Source organism: Callorhinus ursinus, unplaced genomic scaffold (assembly GCF_003265705.2).
Source record: "Callorhinus ursinus isolate GAN/ISIS: 27379988/994484 unplaced genomic scaffold, GSC_fseal_2.0 scaffold3, whole genome shotgun sequence".
Taxonomy (NCBI): Eukaryota; Metazoa; Chordata; class Mammalia; order Carnivora; family Otariidae; genus Callorhinus; species Callorhinus ursinus.
The window spans coordinates 2,715,246-2,738,046 of record NW_027397065.1 but is presented as its reverse complement, the minus strand read 5'-3'; the positions used below and the strand labels follow the sequence as shown (position 1 = coordinate 2,738,046).

Genomic DNA, 22,801 nt, shown 5'->3' with positions numbered 1-22,801 from the left:
ATTTTTATTATTTGTTGCTTCCTTGAATTCTCCAAGTAAATTGTTACCTCATCTGCCAGTATGGGCAATCTCTGAATCCCATTCTACTGCCTTCTGGAAGGGTTTCATAACCTGTCTTGGGCTCACTAGTTTATTCTACAGCTCTGTCTCTTTGTTTGAAATCCCCCCATTAGGAACCTTATGTAGCTTAATTTTAAACTTTTTTTAACTTTAATTATATTTTTTATTCTCAGTATTTCCAATTGGTTCTTTTGTTTTGTTTTGTTTTTTTGTTTCTGTCTTATGTTTCAAAAATGTCCTTATCTTCTTAGGGAATTTTTTTTTTAACTTTAAAGTCTTAATCTTTCAGTTCTATTAGATTAGTTTTTTTCTAGTATTAGTTCTGTTTTCGTTTTCTTCCTTTGATTACAGGGCTTGCATTTCTCAGAGAGTTTGTATTAATATCTTGGCTAGTCATGAACCTGAGGGGCAAGGTGACACCCCACCTAGTTTCAGCTCTTCCAGGTGGATCACATTGGTGCAAAGAGGGACCCTTATGACAGTTATAATCTGTACTTATCCTGAATCCCTCTCCCCCCCACCCCCGGCTCAGGTGCCCCAGACCGTGCTTCTATCAGCATCTCCATTGCTCCATTCTACCTTCTTGGTGCAGAGACAGGGCTGCAGAGTGCAGAGGGGGAAACACGCAGACTTGTTAGTGACTGCAGGCTCCCCATTCCAGCCTGGCCCACATGTCACCACTGCCTCCCCTGGCACTGGACTGGAACTGGGTAGATCAGGAAGGAGCCAGCCTGCAAAATGAGAATGAGAAATGGCAAACTTAGAAAGCTCTTCTCAAGCCTGTCTCCCATCACTAGCCCTTGGAGTTTCCCCACATCCCAAACATAGAGACATGCACGGGGATCTCGAAAACTCCTATTACACTAAAGGTTTCTCATGGGTTTTTTTGTTTGTTTGTTTGTTTGTTTGTTTTTTGCCTTAGAGTTTAATAAATCTCAAGGCCTGCTCAGCAACTTTCTAACCTGGAGTATCTCCAGTGCTGGATTCAGGGGACAGGGGCAGTATCCCATACTTGTTTTTGTCTTGTCAGGAGCCCATGAATTTTCCTTTTTTCCCCACTTTGAAGCTAATGATTGGATTCACACTCACACACGCGCGCGCACGCGCACACACACACACACACACACACACACACACACTTAAACATAGTAGCCCTAAACGTCTTATAAGTTCATAGCTTTGGAAGTTGTTTCTAAAGGTATTTTCATATGGTTATTATGAGTATCAGCTCTAATAAATGCAGTGTACCTCTCCAAGTCCAAATTCCCTAACATCAAATGGTTAAAGTAGAAAGAATGCTTCTTTTCATTTAAATAGCAACAAAAACTGAAAGTCAACCCCATAAACAAATGTTCCAAGAGATTTCTAGGTGGCAGGTGTTATTAAATTTTTACATGCATTACATCGTATGATCCTCACATGTAATAATTCTATTAAAATCCCTTTTACAAGGGAGGAAATTAAATTTCAGAAAGCTTAGACAAGTTGCCCAAGATTATATTGGTGGGAAGTGACAAGAGCCAGGGCTGAAACCGTCAGTTTTTTTGCCTTCTGCCTGGCCCTTGCATGGGTTCTAGGCATTCTAGATCCAGATTATATTTCTTAATATTTATATGCATGCAGGGGACACCATTCACTCAAAATACCTTAGAATGAGCTTCTGTTTGGTCATGCAATCTACCTACCTCCCAGTAGAATAATAATTTCTCTGAAACCAGATAAATAAATGAAAATAATTCATTGTATATTTGAATATCTGTCAAGTTCAGGGAGTAATTTTGGAATTTCTGGTGCAGTCCCTGGTAGACCTTTAACATAGTATCTGGAGTGGTTCATACAGGCAGAATAAGTAGAATAGGCAGTTCTCCTTTAAGCCAATGTCACTTTACAAAGAGATTATAACATAATGTTTGAATCTATGAAAGGGGATTACTTGCAACAAGTTGTGTGGTGGAGATGTTTCTAAAATCATGCCCTAGCTTTCTTCCAAGGCTCAGTTTATTTCTCATAGCAATATAGATTCCTGGTATTAAACTGGAGTTTGACCATGAGAGTGAAGTCTTAGCCATCTTATATTGAATATTTTATTATCCAAGCTTAAGAGTGCTAGGTATATGAGAACTCAACAGTCTAAAACCTAGTAAGTATTAATCATCCCAGAACCTGTGTTCTATAAATTTTTTATGTAATGAAAACAGCCCTGATATTTAATTACAAATACTGACTGAAAGTAGATACAACCCAAGTTGGGTGCTGCTTTATTACCTGGAATTCCAGCTCCCTGAGATATACTCTCAGGGCCTATAAATATTAGAGTAAATAGGAATCTTTTAAAACATCATTTCAAATGATTTAGAGAGAAACATGTACTCAAATTTTTATTTTCTGATTGTTGTACTTCCACAATTTAAGCTTTAGAAAATGAGTCTACAGCTCATCAGCCAAAACTCAAGCAGAGATAATTTGGTTGTCTATAAGAGGTATAAACAAGATAATTGAAACAAGATAAAAGATAATTGAAAAGGAATGTTCAGCAATATCAAGGGTGGAATTTGGCTTCCAAAATGGGAGGAAACATGATTCAAAGTGTCCACTATTTATGTTGTATATATTAAAATGGTTTAGACTATGAAGAGTCTCAGATTAAAAAAAGAAAAAGAAGATCATATGTAAGATACTGGAAGAATGTTGTTCTTCCATAGCAATGTGCTAATTTACTTAACATATTGAAATAATAAATATCTTCTGGAGGTTACCTATTCTAAACTCACAGTTAAAATTCCAAAATCAATCTTTAGAGAACTAGTTGAGATAAATATTAAGAGCAATAGGTAAAATTTACCTTCATGGAGTAGAGTCTTTTATTTGAGCCTCCAAACAAGAACAGGACATAAAATGTATTCATGTCAGAAATGTTGATGTCAGAGTATTAAAATGAGAAAAGTAAAACTGGACAGCTGAGTCAACTTACTTAGCATTGTTGCAGAAGAGAAGGGACCAAAGACCCAGAATTTAACAAGAAAAATGTTGTTTGTAAGTTCTGCATTATGCGAATGAAAGAGGGGCATGTTCACCAGTCAGAAGCTGGGGACTACCCTGCCCCACTTCTTTAACTCATCAGAATTACAAGTTTTCTCGATACATGAGTCAATACTGCCTTTTCCCAAGAGAACTGCCTTGTTAACACTGATTGGGAAGGATCCTCATGATGTTCAGTGAGGGAAGATGAGACTGGGAAACTCACAATAAAGAGGAAGGTAGCCCCTGCCCTGTTGGCAAATTTTCCAAAACCTAAAAGAACATTTGCTACATGAAGGATTGCCCATAACACACTTAACACATTTAAAATCTATAAATCCAGGGAAATAAAACATTGTAGGCCTTTAGTAAGTCACACGGATTGTATGGGGGTGGGAAGGTTTTAAGGATTGCTTTCTTAGTTCTGATTTTTAACTTTTTGAATATGCAACATGAATATATATTTAGCATATAGTTTATATGTGCTATATATATGTATATATATAGTGACTCATAGAGGAGCTGTTTTCCTCATGCACATCCTCTACAAATGTGAACTCTTAGTCTCATCACAAAGTGAAAAACCCTAGTCACTTGCATGAATCTGAAGATTTTCTCATTTTCTTTGGGAAATGATATCTGAATTATTAACTTAACATTATAATATGAGACATTAAAATTGTTCTGATTTGTAATTGGTGAGAAGGGAGCTCTATAGCAATTTGTCAAGAACATTTGAGACAGTACCTTTCTACTTAGTTGAAGATTTTATAAATATCGTAAGGGCATTCTAAAGTGAATGGAACAATTTTTTTAAAAAGATTATTTACTTATTTATTTGAGAGAGAGCATGCACCCACACGAGTGGGGGGAGGGCAGAGGAAGAGGGAGAGAGGCAGACTCCCCACTGAGCGCAGAACCCTATGTAGGGCTCCATCCCATGACCCTCGAGATCATGATCTGAGCCAAAATCAAGAGTCCAACACTCAGCTGACTGAGCCACCAAGGCTCCCTACTAATAGAAGAATTTTTAATGTTTGCCATATATGAAGAAAATGTTTCTTACCTTGTAGCATTCAGAAGGAGTTCCCTATTTAACTATGAAAAAATACTAAAAATTTTATTAGATGACTGTCACTCTTGCAGCAAACTATTAGAAGGTGATTTGGAATGGGGAGAATATATGGAGAGAAAATACTGGTTAGAAAGTCTCCATATGATGAAATGAAGAGAAAAGCAACTATGTGTTGAAAAACCCTCCATAACCCATAATAGAGACTACAGTATAAAGATCCAGCAACTGAAGATACTTCCGTTTGTTTTTTTTGTTTGTTTTTGTCATTACTGTCACCTTTATCTTTTTTTTATTCTAGTATTCAGTGATCTCAGAACGATTTTCATGTTTAATTTTAAATGGAAATTTGATGAAGTCAAAAGAACTTGAGACACATTAAAATTATGTTGACATTACTGTTTCAAAGTAATGTCACTGAGGCAATTTTGACAAGATAATATTCCCATTTTTTAGTTTACTAAATCATACCTCCATATTGTGACCAACCAAATGTTTTTCATACTAATATTTTGGCAGCAAATTGCCTTTTTCAAACTTTGTTCACAGATATTTCTTACTTAAGAAATATATTCCATTAGAGAAAGATTTTGAAGCTAAACTTGACATACACTTAATAATCATCTGAAAAAATACAGGAAAATTAATATGTTTTTGTATTATTTTAAATCTATACTAATAAATAAAAATGTCCCATTCCCAAAATCGATATTGTCAATATTGTTATCTTGAAAACAGTGAGATTACCGTTGATTATGCCATGTCTCTTTAGATAAATTTACAAAGAAAAATGAGAGTCACTGGTGTGATTACTCAAGGAGCTAAAAGGATTGGAAGTCCAGAATATATAAAATCTTACAAAATTGCCTATAGCAACGATGGAAAAACTTGGACAATGTACAAAGTAAAAGGCGCCAATGAAGACATGGTAAGACTGACTTAACATATTTAATTTAAAAGTAAAGTTTCATTAATAATCATTGATTGCCAAATAGTTACTGAGTCTTAAACAGAAGCCTTATGTTGTTGCAAATACATTTGTAATTTTTTTTTAATTGGTCTAGTAAGGTGTAGGGTGTAAGGAGTTTTTCCAAGTTATAAATGTACAGTGGCTACTGTTTAAGATTTTCTCAGATTTTAATGGGTGGTTGTATAAGCACTTTATCACAATGTTAACATAGTCCTGTATATGACAATTTTTATTTTTAAAATAGCTTTCAATTTCATTTTATTGCTTTGACAGATTAGCACTCGCCTTAATCAAGTAAGTACAAATCAAAATTACTATTTTTGAAGAAAAAAATTATTATTATTAACAAAAATACCAGGTGATAGAAAAGATGTATGCTTGTATATTTCATATTAGAAAACAACTTTGTTACTCAGCAGAATATAATATGTTAGAGGAAATGAATATAATATTCAGTGTCTATTTTGCCTTTTCATATGATAGTCCTAATTTTTTATCAAATTTTCCTCAAAAGGTTTAATTTTAAAAATATCAGGACTGCAGCTCATCCCATTTAAAACCAAGTGGTTAGACTAAACTCTAATAAATTTTATGAAAGATTTTCTAAATACTTTCTTAAGTGAAATTAAATAAAGTTTTCTGATTACTAAGCTATATGAAAAGTAAAAGAAGAATGAGATTTAAAAGAATTAAAAATAACACATTTTAGCATCTAATTTTTAGAGGGAAACACTGTTTTTCACTGGAGATATATATGAAGGCTTTGATTCTCTCATCCAGTGATCTTGGACTGACTGATAAGAGAGTAATCTTGAGAAATCAGACCCTGAAGCATCCTTAAGTCTGATCATAGCATTAGAGAGACTGAGTAATCAGAAAGTACTAGTGAAGACCAGTTCCTACAAAAAATAAACCAAACCAAACCAAACAAAAACACCTATAAATACTAAGTAGCATGAACGGATGGACCCAGATCAAGTTGAAAGGTTTAAGATGCCCATTTCTCAAAAAAATAAAGAAGCACTCCCCTGGCTCTGAAGGACTGACCTTAAAATCAACAAGACCATCATAGTAGAATATAGATTATGCCATAGACCACAATGGTTTATAGCTTTAATTAGGATTTTTATCTATAAGTTTTTTATCTATAAGTTTTGTATTTACAGCTGAGGACAAGGTGCTTCCTAAATGCTCCAGATCCCCAAATTGCTTAATCCAATTATTGAAGCATTATGTTGAATAGGATATAGGGTCAATATATGAAAATAGGTAAAGAAGCTGTTGCAATTAATAATTTTAAACTCTATATTATCTCTTTACCCAGGTGTTTCGTGGAAATGTTGATAACAACACACCCTATGCTAACTCTTTCACACCCCCGATAAAAGCTCAGTATGTAAGACTCTATCCGCAAGTTTGTCGAAGACACTGCACTTTGAGAATGGAACTTCTTGGATGTGAACTATCAGGTGAGTCTTATATTATCTATTTCTGTATTTTCTTTAAAGAAAAAAACACATATTTGTATGTAGTCTACTACTAATTTGCCATTTTCCAACACTCATAGATATTAATTTCTGCTACAAAATGTCTAGGGCATGCTTCATTGAGAAAATGTGTGTGTGTGTGTGCACATGTGCACGCATGTGTGTAGGATAAACAAGTTCCAAAACAAGAATAGAATTAATGTAGAAGGAGCAGTGTATTTCAAAAAAGTACAACAAATTCTCACTGGAAGCTTTTGTCAAATTTAACTGTGTCTTGTTTTTAGGAGTAACTATGATTTATGTTTTGTGACAAAAGTTCAGCAAAAACAGGAATCTGCCTGACCTCATAAATTGCAGTTATGTTTAGGCTTTATGGCATAGAGGAGTAAGCTTTATCTTTGTCCATCCACCATGAGAACTTGGTTTTATTTTGTTTTGTTTAGGTTTTATGAAACATGTAAATTTATCATTCCTCCCAGGGAGGTAATACTTCAAAACCATGATAGCTACTATAAATTCATTCTGAGATTATTCTTATCTAGCAACCTGCTTATTGTACAAACAGTGATTATCCAGCTCAAAGATAAATCTATCAAAGGATTCAGAGTTAAATAATTCTTGTCTTCCAGCACCATCAGTACCAGATATAAAGATGAAGACTTAATGTGTGGATCTCACAGTGGTCCCATTTCAATATAGCTAGATTCTGAACTAAACAAAAAACCTTGTCTAGGCATTTCACTGTTCTACATTTTTGGTGGTGGTTCTTGTATTTCTAACATCAACATTTAAAAACTATCTTTGCCACTATGGTCTGAGATTATTTTGTTCAAACAGTTGTTTTGTAGAAAGCCAAAATTCATGTGTGCCCCACTTTTTAGCATGAAAGACTTTATCAAACTTAAAATAATGCCATTTAGCTAAAAATACGAGGACACATCTGTCCAAATGGACAACTGAGAGCTTTTTATTCATATCAAGAGGTTGTACAGACATTAAAATGCATGCTTTATATTTGTTTCCCTCCTTAGGTTTATTTGTGGTGCCAAGAAAGAGTGATTTTTAGCAAATAAAAGTTACTATTAAAAACAGCCAAACTTTAAGTGAACCCATTACATTTAAAGGAATTAGAGACATTTGGCCAGATGAGTGAATCTATTTTGAGAATCACATTTTCATACTATATATGGGCATCGTTTATAAAGTAACCAGCATATGGTTTTAGTACCATTAATTATCCTAACAATGATGTTTTCTTTATTTTGGTAATTCGAACCAGCTTATTGACAGCCAGAAATCTCAACAGAATCATTGCTGTGCAGTGTTTATATTACATGTCACTCTGTCATCACAGGCCAGTGTCATCCCTAAGTCATTCATCATAAAGCAATCAAGGAGAAGCCAAGCCCCGTGGTTTTTAGTTATTTAACATTGCCATCCCCAATTCTCCAGTCTCTTGATTCATAGGGGTCAGTCTCTCTTACATGGCACAGTTACGCCCCCAAGGTATGAATATATTTTACTTTCAGGTTTTACTGGAGGTTACACCTGATACTTTACAGATTTTATGCTCTTAAAAAGAACATACCCCATCTCCCAATTCCACAAATTGATTTTAAACTTGCATGCAGAGGATAAAATCTCTCAGTGGATGCTTTTAAATGCTAGGGCACCTCACTCTAGAAATAATCAATTTTTTTGTTAATACTTCATTTTGTTCAGGTGCTGTCTATTCTCGTAAAAGTGTTAATCTACACAGATGAAATCATATGGATGGGAAGGAAAATTTGTGGCGTAAGGCAAATTGGCAGAGAGGTTAGCTGTAACACTTGGAAATAAACAGCAATATAATGTGCCAGATGATTTCCCACAGTCCCCTGCAACGCCGTTAAGCACAAGTCTGCCTTACTGTATTCAATAAGCTGTTACTAAGATCTCTCAGCCTGCCCAGAAGATCAACAGTTAATTTTTTTGCCAGACACATAAAAAAGAAAATCCCCTAAATTCTCTGCAAGAGGTATGATTTAAGATGGTTAGAATGAAATGAATCATGACTGTAATTAGAGGAGGAATAGTGATTAATTCATCCATTCTTTGAACAAATTATTCAGCACTTGCTCTGGGCTAGCTACTAGACAACAGAGTGGGTATGAAATGAATTCTATGACGAAGCAGAAATGGTCAAAGTAAAGGCATCCGACTTCAAATATTATATCACAAAAGGAGAAAACAACTTCCCTTTCCCTTGTATCTTTCTGCAAGCCAAGCAGTTTTACAAAGACTCCAGTATCAGGGCAGGGTGAGTATGGGGGGGCGGGGAGTTGGTCATAATAGAAAAGTCAGAAATCTATAATGCAGGCAATGCGTGTTACCTTAGAACTGCCAGCAGATAAATGGCATGTCATTAAGATTTTGGAATTTTCTAGAATCTTTAAGATTTGTCATGCAATTTTTCTCCCTCAGAAGTTTTATTTAGGAATTTGAACTATTTTAATCCTGAGACTTATGGTCTACGTCTCCTACACCTGAATTCCAATAAGACTTGTGCTAAGGCACACAACTGGCTAACCCTCCATGTCAGTTTTGGCCATGTTTGCATAGGAGAGGTATTTCCTAGAAGGTGGAGGTGAAGCCAAATGTGGAGAAGCTTCAAGAAGGTAGTGATCTAGATTGACTAGAACAGAAGCAATTAATTGTAGTTAAGAATTATTTATCATGAGCAGTTCTAAGCCCTCTCTCTTAGAGCTTGGACTTAAAACAGCCTAGTTTCAAAAAATGCAACCAGTCCTACTACATTATTTAGTGCTTACTGGTCTGCTGATCTGGGGACTTAAGGTTGTTATGTGTCAGAATGAGCTTTATGGAAATAATAAGCATAGCTAACATTTACTGAACGCTAGCTATATGCCAGACTGTTTCTAAATACTTTATTTAGCTAAATAGATAAATAAATATATAAATAAATAAATCTTTATTTAGCTAATTTCTTTGGACACTTTTTGAGGTAGGTTCTATTATTACCACCATTTTACAGATGAGAAAAGGGAGGCATAAAATGGTTAAATAATGGGTAAAAGGTCACACAGAGAATAAGTGGGGAACCAGTACAGTACAAGGCGACAGACCTGATTGGAGAAGTCCCCCTTTTCATCTTGGCTTTCTTGATGATCAGACTCATGTGTTCTTTGGTCAAAATGTAGCAATTATACATAGGAAGACTCAACTACTGACTAATATGATAATAGAATCGTGCTTCCTGTTATGAGCTTTGTGAATGGAATTTTGTCACAGTTGGAACTCAAGATTGGGAAGTTGTGTGTGCGTTTCTTTGAGAAATTGTGTGTGTGTGTGTGCACATGCACGCATGTGAGGACGTATACACACAATTTCCCATTGACAAACCCAAATTTCATACCATGTCAAAACTGAAAACATATGTGCCGATTTGAAAATCTTTCAAAAATATCCAATACTAGAAGTTACTGAGTATGATCAAAATGTAAGTTTTTATAAGAAGGCTTGTGCAATAGTGATTTTTGCAAGAATTACCTTATTTTCTTTTATTATCTATTACTTTAAATTCTATACTTGCATAGGCCTGGCACATGGTACACATTGAATAATTATAAGCTTCCTCAACGTCCAGAAGAAGCCATGTTGGTGCTATAAGAATCAGTGATAAAGATTAACAGACAATTCTCAGAAAACAAAATACTGTCCAGTTTGAAATATACCATTGGAGTGGTTTGTGAAAATGACTTTGTACTGAGGGAATTTTCATTTGCAACATTATGGAAACAAATAAAAGAAAACCAAATATACTTTGTGGGAAAATGTTCTTTTTTAAAGACACAATGAAACTGTTGAAAACCAGAGAATAGTCATGAGGCTATCAGTAATGAGACGAGAGAGCATTTCAGCCTTGTTTTCATTTTGCAAAATCATCTATCGCAGAAAAGTAGTTTGAATTGTCTGCCTTGTTTTCAATTTTTCCAAAATATATTCAGACAAAATAGCCTGAATTGGCTATCTTGTTTTTCGATTTTGTTCCAGATTTATTTCTGATTATAGCCTTTTCTGAATTTAGATGCTTTCTCTTTGGGGAAATGAATAGCATTATGCTTAATCTTCTTTTGCCCACCCAAAATGAACGTAGAAAACTTGCAGGGTAATAAATTATTTTTCTCATGGAGCCCTTCTCATTTTCTTCCAGGCTGTTCGGAGCCTCTGGGGATGAAATCAGGACATATACAAGACTATCAGATCACTGCATCAAGCATCTTCAGGACTCTGAACATGGACATGTTCACTTGGGAACCAAGGAAAGCTCGGCTGGACAAACAGGGCAAAGTGAATGCCTGGACCTCTGGCCACAATGACCAGTCACAATGGTTACAGGTAATATTTTCAAAAACTGTTTCACCAGTGCCTGCTCCTCTTTCCTTAGATTTCCTGTTGGTTAGGTGAATGTCAGAATCCTTGCCTTCATTCTAATTTAGGTGTACCTTTTTCTTTGGCTTACCTAAAATTGGTAAAACAAAAATTCCTTATGAAGCCATATCCATGGACTATTTTTACTGTGATGTTTATTTATAGATGCTTCTGTCAGATTGATGCCCCAGATTGTACCAGATCACAATATACATAGGTCAATTCAATCGATTATGAAAGCATTTGCATTTTAACTCTCATCTGTCCTAATGCTTCCTGTTGGTATTCGTTTGAAAGTGCCACAGCAGGATTCCAGACCACCCTGAAATCATGCTATTGACCTGCAGATTGTTCCTACAGAATCACGACTCCTGACTTATTAGCTCTTTACCCGTGGTTGCTAAGCAATGGAGCAATTTGATTACATTCTCATAAGAGACCTTGCTAATAGAAGGAAAGCATAGACACTGCAGAGTCTATTTATCATTTGCAAATGAAGTGCAGTTATAGTCAGTGCTTTTTAAAAACAATCTTCTTGAAATGCATTTATTGTGGAGTACTTTTAAGTATGCACAAATTTGTTAATGTCTTCTGTGGCAAAGTAAAGTAAGACAGCTTAATTCCATGATGAGGTCATTTTATTTGAAAGATATGAGTTCTATTATTTATTTTTATGCTGTATCCATGAGTTTCAAAACTGTGGTAATTCATTACATTTCTGAAAATCACAAAATCAATTATAATAGCAACAAATGTTACTCTTCATGGAACCAGATTTGCCACCTGAGTCTGTTCTAAGTTACCTGAAATGTCCAATAGAGTCTTCTCAATAGAAATAGTCAATTTTCTCTTTATTTTCCCCTAACATTCTATCTGGATCTCTATTGATCTGGAGCTTTATTGAGCTCTTTCATTAGCTGTTATGCATTAAGGATAATTCTGTGTGTTTTTCTCCTTTTAATGTTTAAGAGCTTTTTGAAGGAAGGGTGTATGTCTACACACACACATACACACACACAAACATACACACACACATATACACTCACACGGTATATTTATCTTCTCGCCATCCCCTCTGCCCCCTCCCTGATCTTGGCTACCACCCCCTCACCTGGGTTTTGCAGAAGCCTCCTGACCAGCTTTCCTGTTTCTGGTCTCATTCTCTAAAAATCCATTTCCCAAATTGTAACCAGTGAGTGCATTTTTTTTTCTAAAATGCAAATATGATTCTCTTACTCCCTTTCTAAAACCCTTCAATTGCTCCCTATTAGCCTCAGAATAAAGTGCAGATTTCTTAATATAACCTCGAAGTTTTTTCTTTTTTTGGAGATTTTATTTATTTATTTGACAGAGAGAGACACAGCGAGAGAGGGAACACAAGCAGGGGGAGTGGGAGAGGGAGAAGCAGGCTTTGCGCCGAACAGGGAGCCCGACGTGGGGCTCGATCCCAGGACCCTGGGATCATGACCTGAGCCAAAGGCAGATGCTTAACGACTGAGCCACCCAGGCGCCCCTAGCCTCAAAGTTTTTGCAGGAGTTAGCCCCATTTCATCTCTTACCACACTTCTAAATTTGCTTCACTTTCTCAAACCAAATGTTCTCTCTTTCAATGCCTTTATAAATGTCCTCTTCCTAGAGGAAAAGAATGGAAAGAGCACCTCTACCCTTAGCATCCCCTGCCTTGTGTGGCTGACGTCCTCGGCTGCAGTTTGGATGTACTTTCTTCTGGGAAGGCTTTGCTACTACTACCAGCTTCATCTTACCACGGTAGTACTCAGCTCTCCCCTGAGTACTACTGTGTCCTCAGGAATTCCCTCACTGTCCATTATCACACTGTATTGGAAATTGTGTTCTCAGATTCAATTGTTTGCTCCAGGAGAGATGAAACTACATTTGTCTTTTGTGACTTCTCAACTTGTTGTCCAGTACCTAACTGAATACCTGTTATAACACCTGATATGATAGGCATTCAATAAACATTTGTTGAATGAATGAATAAGTGGATAAATGAACAGTTCAAAGTGTAATTCAAATTATTGATTTAGGCCTAGATGGCATATCGTTCTGGTCCCTAACTGGTAATAACCTCAAATTTTAAAATAATATTTGAAAGAGAAATCTAAAATGTCATATTAGGGGCTCCTGGGTGGCTCAGTAGGTTAAGCGTCTGACTCTTGGTTTCCACTCAGGTCACGATCTCGTGGGCTGTGAGATGGAGCCCTGTGTCAGGCTCCTGGCTCATCGGGGAGTCTGCTTGAGAGTCTCTCCCTCTGCCCCTCCCCCCACTCATGCGTGTGCTCTCTCTCTAAAATAAATAAATAAATCTTAAAAAAATAAAATAAAACCTCATGTTAAAGATCTAGTCTTTATAACACAGGAACTAAATTTTCATAATACATAGACTTTATGAAGTTTTCAAGTTCTTAATTCAAAGAAACCATGGAAAAACTTTTTCCATTTATTAGACTTGGATGGCAAAGTTAAACTGGTTCTTTGTTGCTGTATAACATTTTATGTATTGGAAATATTCTAGTCATACCTCTGATTAACTAGATTTAGCTAATTTTATTTGTGAGTCATAATGCCATGTGGAATAAGACAAAATATCTTATACCCCATAAGTAACTCAGATAAGCTACTAGACTCCAGAAATATCCACATGAAAGGATTGCTTATGGCAAATATCTTTAGAAAGATAAAATAAAACAAACATTTTTTACATGAATCAGTGTGTAATCTTCAATCCACACCTCCACCCATCACTTTTTTTAAGATGGCTTTTCAACTGTCTTCTTGAAGTCACTTGCATGCTGAAATAGATTCATTCTGTTGGTGACAGATTTTCTGTCAATTCAAGGACCAGTTCTTCCAGTATAGTGTGTTTTTTGTTGTGTCAGAACACATTCAGAATCTCCAGGGCAAGGTAAATTGACATCTTTTCTTATATTTTTTTTTCTTTGTTGACATCATGAAAGAAAATGCTCCAGAATTGATTATTTTTAGCGTCTTCTCCTCAAGAGAATATAATCTGTTCTGCTGTACCTTGTTATGCTTGTTAGTATCTTTGTTGAAAATAATATTAACATTTTTAGAGATAATGTGTAGGGTGATTTGGTTTTTGAATTATTGATGTAGAGTCAGTTTTTATCCTTGTTTGATAAATCTGAATTTGTAAGTTTTAGCTGTGTTTTTAACCAAAATGCATCAGTTCTGAGAAATAGCTCTTCAGAAGAAAAACCACGTCTGTCGTTTAAAATTCCCTTCCTTCATTAACAATCTCCTGCTAATTGATTTTTAAGAAATTTCTTTTATACAGCAACTGTATTTATAACCCTCTAATGATGAGAGTTTTATTTCAGTTTAAAAAGTTTTCCCCAAACCTATTTGGATAATATCTGGAAATAAAATTGCTCTAAAAGAAACCCCCCAAATGCCCTTTGGCCCAGTCATTATGTGTTTTAAGGAATTCTTTAAGATATTCTTTTAAGGAATTCTTATGTATTCAAGTATCACTTTAACATTTTATTCTTATTATTGCTCTAAGGTTTCTTCTAGTCTCTTCTATAATATGGTCAAACTATCAGCTGCTTCTCCAGCAAATGTTCTTGTGTTATTTTTTGGAAGTGATCTTACCTAATCGATTAATGTCCTTGAGCTACTGTTAATCATGAAATCATTATGCTATTCCTAGAGAAACGTGGCAAAAGGGTGTTAGGTCCACAGGCAGTCCTAGATGAGAGACATTTCTCAGACCTCAGAAAAAAGGTTGTTCCGTCACTTTGATATGTTTGATGTTCTCTAAAACTTTGAGCAAGAAGTCCTACCAGTGTGTTTTCCAAAGCCTCTGAAGGTTAAATTGCAGTTTCTGCCTTTCAAAAAATCTTTCCTGCACCTAAATTGAAACCTCATAAGCCAATCATTCCTGACTCATAGTTGGACATTCCTAACACATGGTTGGATTAGATTTTAATCCCTGTTATAAAAATAAAGTGACATTTATCTCACTGAGATTCTTTAGAATCAGACAGTTATCTTCTGTGGTTAGTTTCTAAACAAAGGACCCAGAAGTTTTGTCGTATTTTAAAGTGGATTAAATCAGACAAATGACAGAACCAAGGAAGCACATAGGTTCCCAGCAATGGATAGCTCCTTTTTTTTTTCTTTCTGGTGATTTACATAATCTCAGGAGAACATAATCTGATGCCATCAGTCATAACTAAGAATGAAGATATGTATCCATATTCTTTGCTTCTTCCAATAAAATGATGAAATGTAAAATACTATACTACCAGCTCAGTTGCAAACTGTGAGCAGTGTTGATAAATTACATAAATTTGCATTAGCAAACAAAAAATTTCAAATTTCTTATCTAGGTAGTGGCAGATTTTTCAGATCTTTACCTGCGAGTAGTAACAATAATATTAATAGCTTTAAATGCACATTATGTCACTTGGCAAAGTTCTCTACAGAAATCATATTCTTACTAGAATGTTTATGTGTTTTTATGACCATTTTCAGTGGCTTTTCAACAGACTGAGTAAATTCCCTTCTTATTTATGCTTGGATTATACAAACTGCTTAAAATTCAGCATGGAATTGAGATGTTTAATGACATTCTAACAGAGGTAGGAGCATTACTGATGATAATCTTATAAATTGTGAAGAAATATTTTGGTCTAATAGATGCAGCTGTACAAGGAACACTCTAAGAATTAACTTGGATTGATTAAAAATATTTTTTTAAAATAAGACATTATAAATTCTCTTATAGTGAATATATCATGCATGAATTCATTGCCTTATTGGTGGTGACTATAGAACATGGTTAAGTCACCATCCATAACTGAGTCTGGTTAAAAGTTTTTCAGATTTCACGAAGGGTAGCATAATATAAATGACTAACAGGAAGGAAAATGTCAACAGATCACCTAGGAAATGACCTTTTGGTCTATTTCATGGGACATTTGCTAATTTAAGGTAGTCTGCATAGTATTTCAACCAAACTAGTAGAATTAATAGAGTTGTTAGACTGCACACTTTAGTATTGACCTTTGTCAAAATTGCAGCTAACCCTACACAGCTTCATTGCAATACTAATTTTATGGAAATGTGTGAGAAAGCAATTGAATTTAAGTTTTCAAATTAACTAAACCTTATTTAATTTAGTCTGTTTCAGATTTTTTAAAGGGGGTATTCTAGCCATAAAATTCATAACTTCTTTAAAGCCATTAACTTTTCTTGCCCTTTGGACAATTTATTTACAGAGAAGCTGAAGGACAAGGCTCAAGGGACCTATAGGCCCCTGGAAAACATTTGGCAATATGAAGAAATATTCTGATTTCTATTTTACTATTCCAAAATCTCATATATAGTAATCCATAAGCCCACAGGAAAGGTTCAGTTATAAAGCAGATCTGAAAGAGATCAAGTAATGAAACAATTTATGTATGATTATGAAACAGCCTCCGTCTTTCATAACATTAGTATATTTTGGAGTTTATGAAATGAGTCAAAGATGTCCATACTTGGCTTAGACTATAAATCATCTTTCCATTTTTTGTAAGTTTACAATATCAAAGGGAATCTCTACCATCCAATTAGGAAAAAAAAAAACTTTTAATGAGAAAAAAATTGAGTAGTGTATTTATATAGCAAGAACTTAGAAGGCAAAGAGAAATGCAGCCAGAGTCAAACTAGTACACTGAGTGCATAGTTTGAAGTCCAAAAATCTGGTTTGGGGGGCTGACAGATCACGTCAGTATTCTAAAACTCCATTTTTTCTCTTGTTCATCCAAAATGTGAATATTATAGGGGTGCCTGGCTGGCTCAGTCCATAGAACACACAGCTCTTGATCTCGGGGTTGTAGGTTTGAGCCCCATATTGGGTGTAAAGATCACTTTAAAAAATAAAATAAAACAAAATGAAATGTGAATATTATAAAAAAAAAAAAAAGATAACCGCCCAGGCAACCTTCCCTTTTAAAAACTCTAAGACACTACATCAAAAACTAATGATGTACTGTATGGTGACTAACATAACATAATAATAAAAAAAAAAAACTCTCAAACAACTAAGATTGTAGCATCTTACATAATGGTTGGCCACGTCCAAAGTAATCAGAAAATTATCAGGACCACCAGCTAATTTATGATGAAGTTAACAGAAAGACATCATATAATTACTTAGTGTTGCAGATATAACCATCTAACCTTAAAATGGTTAAGTGTCTGCCTTCGCCTCGGGTCATGATCTCAGAGTCCGGGGATCGAGCCCTGCATTGGGCTCTCTGCTCAGCAGGGAGTCAGCTTCTCCCTCTCACTCTCTCTCTCTCAAATTAAAAAAATTAACATATATTATGCAGAGTTTATCTATTAATACTTAAACTATCCCCCCTACCTTTCCACCTGTTCTAACTTTGCATCATTTCTATGGGTTAGTATATATCTCTCTATAAACAGCTTAAAAAAATAAGAATCCCTTAAGACAAAGCAGTGACACATATTAAGCCATTATGAAGCACTAATACACTAACATTGACCTATAGCAAATTATGAAAAATGTACAAAACAGTAGCTTCTAAAGTGTACATTAGATTAAGTGCAGGGTGCAGTTTTGGAAGCAAGCCTCGATGGTACATGGAAATTGGAGGGAGGCTTTGTGGTTCAGATTTTTAAGTGGCTTCATAATTCAAAAATTCGCATAAATATTTTTGAGACACCTACTGTTACAAAACACAGTGCCAGGTGCAAGGAACTGAAAGGTATGTTTGGCACTGTGTCTGCCTGCATGTATGATTACTGACGCCCTAATTGTCATGATACAACGGTCCAGAGGCAATATACAGAAATGGGGGGAATTGGATGCTTCAGTTTAGAAGTATTTGAGACCATTGAAAAGCTGAACAGCGGGACTTATAAGAATGGTGTGTGCACAGCAGACCCATTCGTGTTTTTGTGATAATAAGAATTAAATGACTTCTGATTCCTTTGTGCACAGATAAATTTTAATTTGTGACATATTCTTTATCTTTTATTAATGAGATATAGTTTTAAAGAATAGTAACCATTCTCCTCTAAAAATATGAGCTGAAGATATGCCAATGAGTGAAATTTAGAACCTGGAATTTAGAATCAGAATACTGATTGAAATAAGACAAGCATTTGTGAAGACTTCTAAATAAAATGAAAATCTCTAATCAGTGATTTTGTTTTGCCTTTAAAGGAACTCTCTCAGTGACTAAGTTATGTCTGTTTTATAACGAGGCCACAGGGAGTCGGAGAGGCTTGCTGAAGATTGCAGGGCCAGCCAGCAATAGACTGGGAACTTGAAACATGCCAGGAGGCTCATGTGCCAATTTCTACCGCAATGTTTTATAGACTGTTCAGTGAGTGAGGTGACTCCTTTTTCCAGAGAATATTGTTGGATTAGAAAGCCCTTCTTTCAGAGCCTACTGCATAGCCCTGGCCACTTACCTTGTCTGGGAGGAAGGCTTCTGGTATTTCCGTACATCTAGCTTGCCCTTTAAATCTGTGGCTCCACACTGTAAAAATTTTATTTAGTGTTGGCTGACCATTAAATACACACACACACACACACGCACACACACGCACACGCACACATTAAATATTTTAAAAATGTGATTCCTGTTTGGTTTAATATAAAACTAGTGTGAAATAGGATAGAAATTCTAATTTTTCCTACAACTTGATGGCACATCTGTGTACACACCCTACATTTTAGAGAATGCTGCTCTATTCAAGACTCCTGGTCACAATTAAACTCACCTGCTCCAGTTGTTTTGGTTTTTCCTAAAGACCTTTGTAATTTTTTTTCAAAGTCAGTGGTGCCATGATGAGTAGGTCATCCAGTTTTCATTTACATTCATGATTAAGATGTCTCTCATTTATGAAGTATTTATTTGCTAGCTAATGTCAACATCAAATAAATTTATTTATAGCAAGTATCACATTCATTTTCTCTTTCACTATTAAACTCACATTTCTATGGGGAAAACATGCCTCTGTGAAGTGACTTTTAAATCTCTAATGTCTTTGCTTCATGCTGCTACTGTAGTTCACTGACCAAGTCTGTCTCCTGGGAAGTGTAGGTCCACCTAATGATGCCTGTTTCTGTATTAACCTCTGGTTAGAATCTTCTCTGAGATTTTTTTAATATGTGCATAAGGACTTACCTGCCTATCGCTTCCAATTAATTACTTTCTGGAAGTAGTATGTGTTTCAGAGGAAAATAGATATGTTTCTTGGCTAGGATAGATTGTGGTCTTAGTATCAAAGCCAACTGGAGTTTTGGCCCCTTACCCAAGGTCCGTCAAGATGTCTGCATGCTGTTCCCTCACTTTGACCTGCCCTCTGTTTCCCTGGAGTCCTGGTGTGTCTGATTCCCCTCCTCTCACCTAAGCTTCCTGTGTCCTGGTCGTTTGGTTTGTCTACTCTGTGCTTTGTTTCCAGCTCTGCCCTCTGAAAGTTGACAGCCTGTTTATGATACACCTTCATCCCTGTGGAAGGTTCAGCCCAGCCTGGCTCTCAAAGGGTCACCAAGTGCTCCCTTGACTACTGGCTTCTCTAGGTTCAGCTTGTGGCCACAACTGACTTCAGTCTTAGCTCTTTTGGTTCCCAGTTTTGACCCTCAAAATTTTTCTTTTTTCTAGATCCTCCTTTTCTTCAGGTAGTTCTACCACCAGAATTCTGCCCTTCTGACCACAGACTCAGTTTCCAAAAGGCCATCTCTTCCTCAGTGTGATTATGAATTGATAAAATTAGGATAGCATATATCACTCTTTCATCTTAAAACATGCAGTAGTCTAAAACAAATTAAGTTCCCTTTCTCCCCAAATGATAACTTTTATGAGCATTTCCCAAAATGCACCCTGCAAAACACTGCTTCCATAGGTTATTAAAAAAAAAGATTCTGTACCGAAATATATTTGGTAAAGCCTATATCCTCTTCTCTGTTCTTACTGATTCAAGTGAATCTTAACACAGGATCCTTAAGAGTCCAATAGGAAAGAGTTTTGTTTTATTTGGAGATATTCAAACTTATTTGATCACAGAGTGCTTTTTAAAAAAATAACTACCTTAACATCTCCAGGAACCACTTAGAATATTCTATACCAATTAAATTGTCTTTCTGCAGCACTTTGTTGTTTTCAAAGGGTTTTTCTAATAATTTTCGCTGTATCCTTATAATAATCTGCATACATATAATTATTTGTATAAAGTATTCTGTCTCAAGACATGAAGAAACAATTTACAGAGGTTATATGACTTAATCCTATAAATATCAGAACTTGACCCAAAATTCCAATTTCTCTGTTTTCCATTGAGTGCCATTTTTCATGGCTATTTGCATTTGGCGTCATATAAAATGAAGTCTATCCTTAGCAAACTTTTTTTTCCCACGATTTTTTTCAGTATAGCCAAATATATGCAAAATATGTGTATTTGGAAGTAGGGTTTTCCAATTCACTGCATTCTTCTATTTTTGTGATAGACCTACTCAATATCACAACAATGTCATCAATTCTATGTCCATATCTGTACAAGCCAAGCATTTAAAATTGCCTAAATGGATTCAGAGCATTATTTTCACTTCTGTTTCTGAAAGAATGTTTCCCATAAGCTAAAGTGAGCCCGGGTGTACCTGGAGAATAGTGGACCCATGCCATGACTAAAATGGACTCTGTACATTGACCGACCACTCTAAGCAAGGAAAGTAACATGTGAACATTTTACTTGTTAAGAAACATCTCCTATGAGCTATAAAGCTTAGCTAGAGAAGTTTATGATAGTACACAAATACTTGACACTCCAGTGGTAAAAAATTTTTCTCTCATTTGTTGAAAAGTCCATTTGATAATTTATTTAAAATTGTTTTCCCTCACTTAAAGTGACAGAGGATCATCACTGAAACTTATCTTTAAATATATAATCTGTGAAGTTCATCCTCCTGCAAATGTTCATACACTTCTTGGGTTTGCCTTCTCTATGTTCATGTTATAAAGTTCTCTCTCTTCATTGTAATGAGAGAGGTTTTTGTAGCTGATGTGCATTAAATTTTAAAGTATAATTCGTATTAGGATAGTCACTGTTTTATTGTAAAATGGGACACTAAACATAAGCAATAGACATTTTGTAGCATTCACCGCTGTTGAACAATGGGAACTTGGAACTATGAAAGCATCATTGTTTTACAAATATGTTCCTTGCAGAATTTCCTCATTTAAGAAGTCAGACTATAGTCTCTTTGAATAATAAAATTTCTGTTGCTCCATAAATCCTCTCTTCTACATGGTCAGTGGCTTTTGGTAGAGAAAAATATATTCAGTAGAATAGGTTCATTTGCCCACTTGTACTATTTTCTTTATACTGCTAAAAACAGATAAAAAGCATTTCATCTAAGGTTATCCAATATAAGAAAGAAAAAAAACCAAGAGATATTTATTTATAAGCATTACTAATTAGTATCTACTTATATGATACCTTGTTCTATAGTTTTACAATAGAAAGAATAGAATTTTATATTGCATTAATTATACAAAATTGTATTAATTATAATTGTGGAATTGTATAAGATTATTGTTACCATTTTATATGCAGCATAATTAACAAACCCAAATATGGTTAAGTGGACTTAAAGTAAATGAATAAAATACAAGCACAGGTAATTGAATAACTATTATTCCAGTTAAGCTCTGTGTCACCTTTCTCCCCTATCCCAACATCCTACCACCTATTTGAGGTTCAGCCTTTGTTTCTTTCATGAGAAGCACTGTAGTTTTAATCCCCAAAGCTATGGGATTTGATGGCTCTCCATGAATACCACAGGACCCATCTGTTCTGTTAGGCATATGCCTGATGATATAGGAGGAGCTATATTGACAAGATAATATATCTAAGAACACTGTAGACTGTAACACTAAATTGTGTGTGTGTGTGTGTGTGTGTGTGTGTGTGTGTGTGTGTGTTTCTACAGCTGCCTCAAAGCTCTGTAATGGGAAATAGGGGAAATTCTAAAAATAAAGCAGCTTTAAAGCTTGAAATGGGAGAAAGCATACCACCAGCTGCTTGTACCTTCTTGCAGGTTGGAATCAAAGTCATTTTCTCAAAGTGTGGTTTGGAGACTTCCTGCATTAGAATCAGCTGGCATGGGCTGGCTGAAAATGCAGATTGCCAAATTCCATCTACAGAGCTTCTGGAGGCATAGAAAATGTGCATTTTGGAGTATGTATGCTGGGATTCTTACACAAGATGAAATCTGAGAGAAAAGGAATTGGCAATTTATGGCTTGACTGACAAACATTTTTATTTAGAGGCAACTGTTTTAATGGAACTTGCTTAGGTATATGTTGAATTGAAAATTATTTGAATAGGAATCTAATTGCAGTTTAGGAGTAGACTATGAGGACACTTCAAATTAAATAAATATGCAGAATTCAAAAATATCAGGCTTACATTGATCTGACTTTATTAAATGAATGAATCCAACAACAAATCTTTAGCTTCTCCTACCTCTATGGGAAATAAGGTACATCAGAAATGCATACATAGAACCATATCTAAAATCTAAAACAGGGAATCTGTAATGGGTTCTGTATCTCCAGTATTCTCTGGCTGTGAACCATATACATACGTATGGATAGTATTAAAACTCTAGGATATGGAATTACGGAATTTAAATAATCAAGGGTTTTTGATAATTAGTCCTTTGATATTCCTAATAATGACCATGAGACACTACCAGTT

At 35.3% G+C, this 22,801-nt stretch overlaps 1 protein-coding gene across 2 annotated transcripts in view; it reads left to right on the top strand.

Annotated features, from left to right (window-relative positions):
• Positions 1-22,801, top strand: part of EDIL3 (EGF like repeats and discoidin domains 3) — a 415,090-nt gene that overhangs the window by 310,688 nt on the left and 81,601 nt on the right. For both annotated transcript variants that reach the window (XM_073887730.1, XM_025866595.2), the window contains 3 exons: positions 4,923-5,078; positions 6,445-6,589; positions 10,821-11,005. In XM_073887730.1, coding sequence (XP_073743831.1) covers positions 4,923-5,078; positions 6,445-6,589; positions 10,821-11,005 — 486 coding nt within the window. The remainder of the gene's footprint in view (positions 1-4,922; positions 5,079-6,444; positions 6,590-10,820; positions 11,006-22,801) is intronic.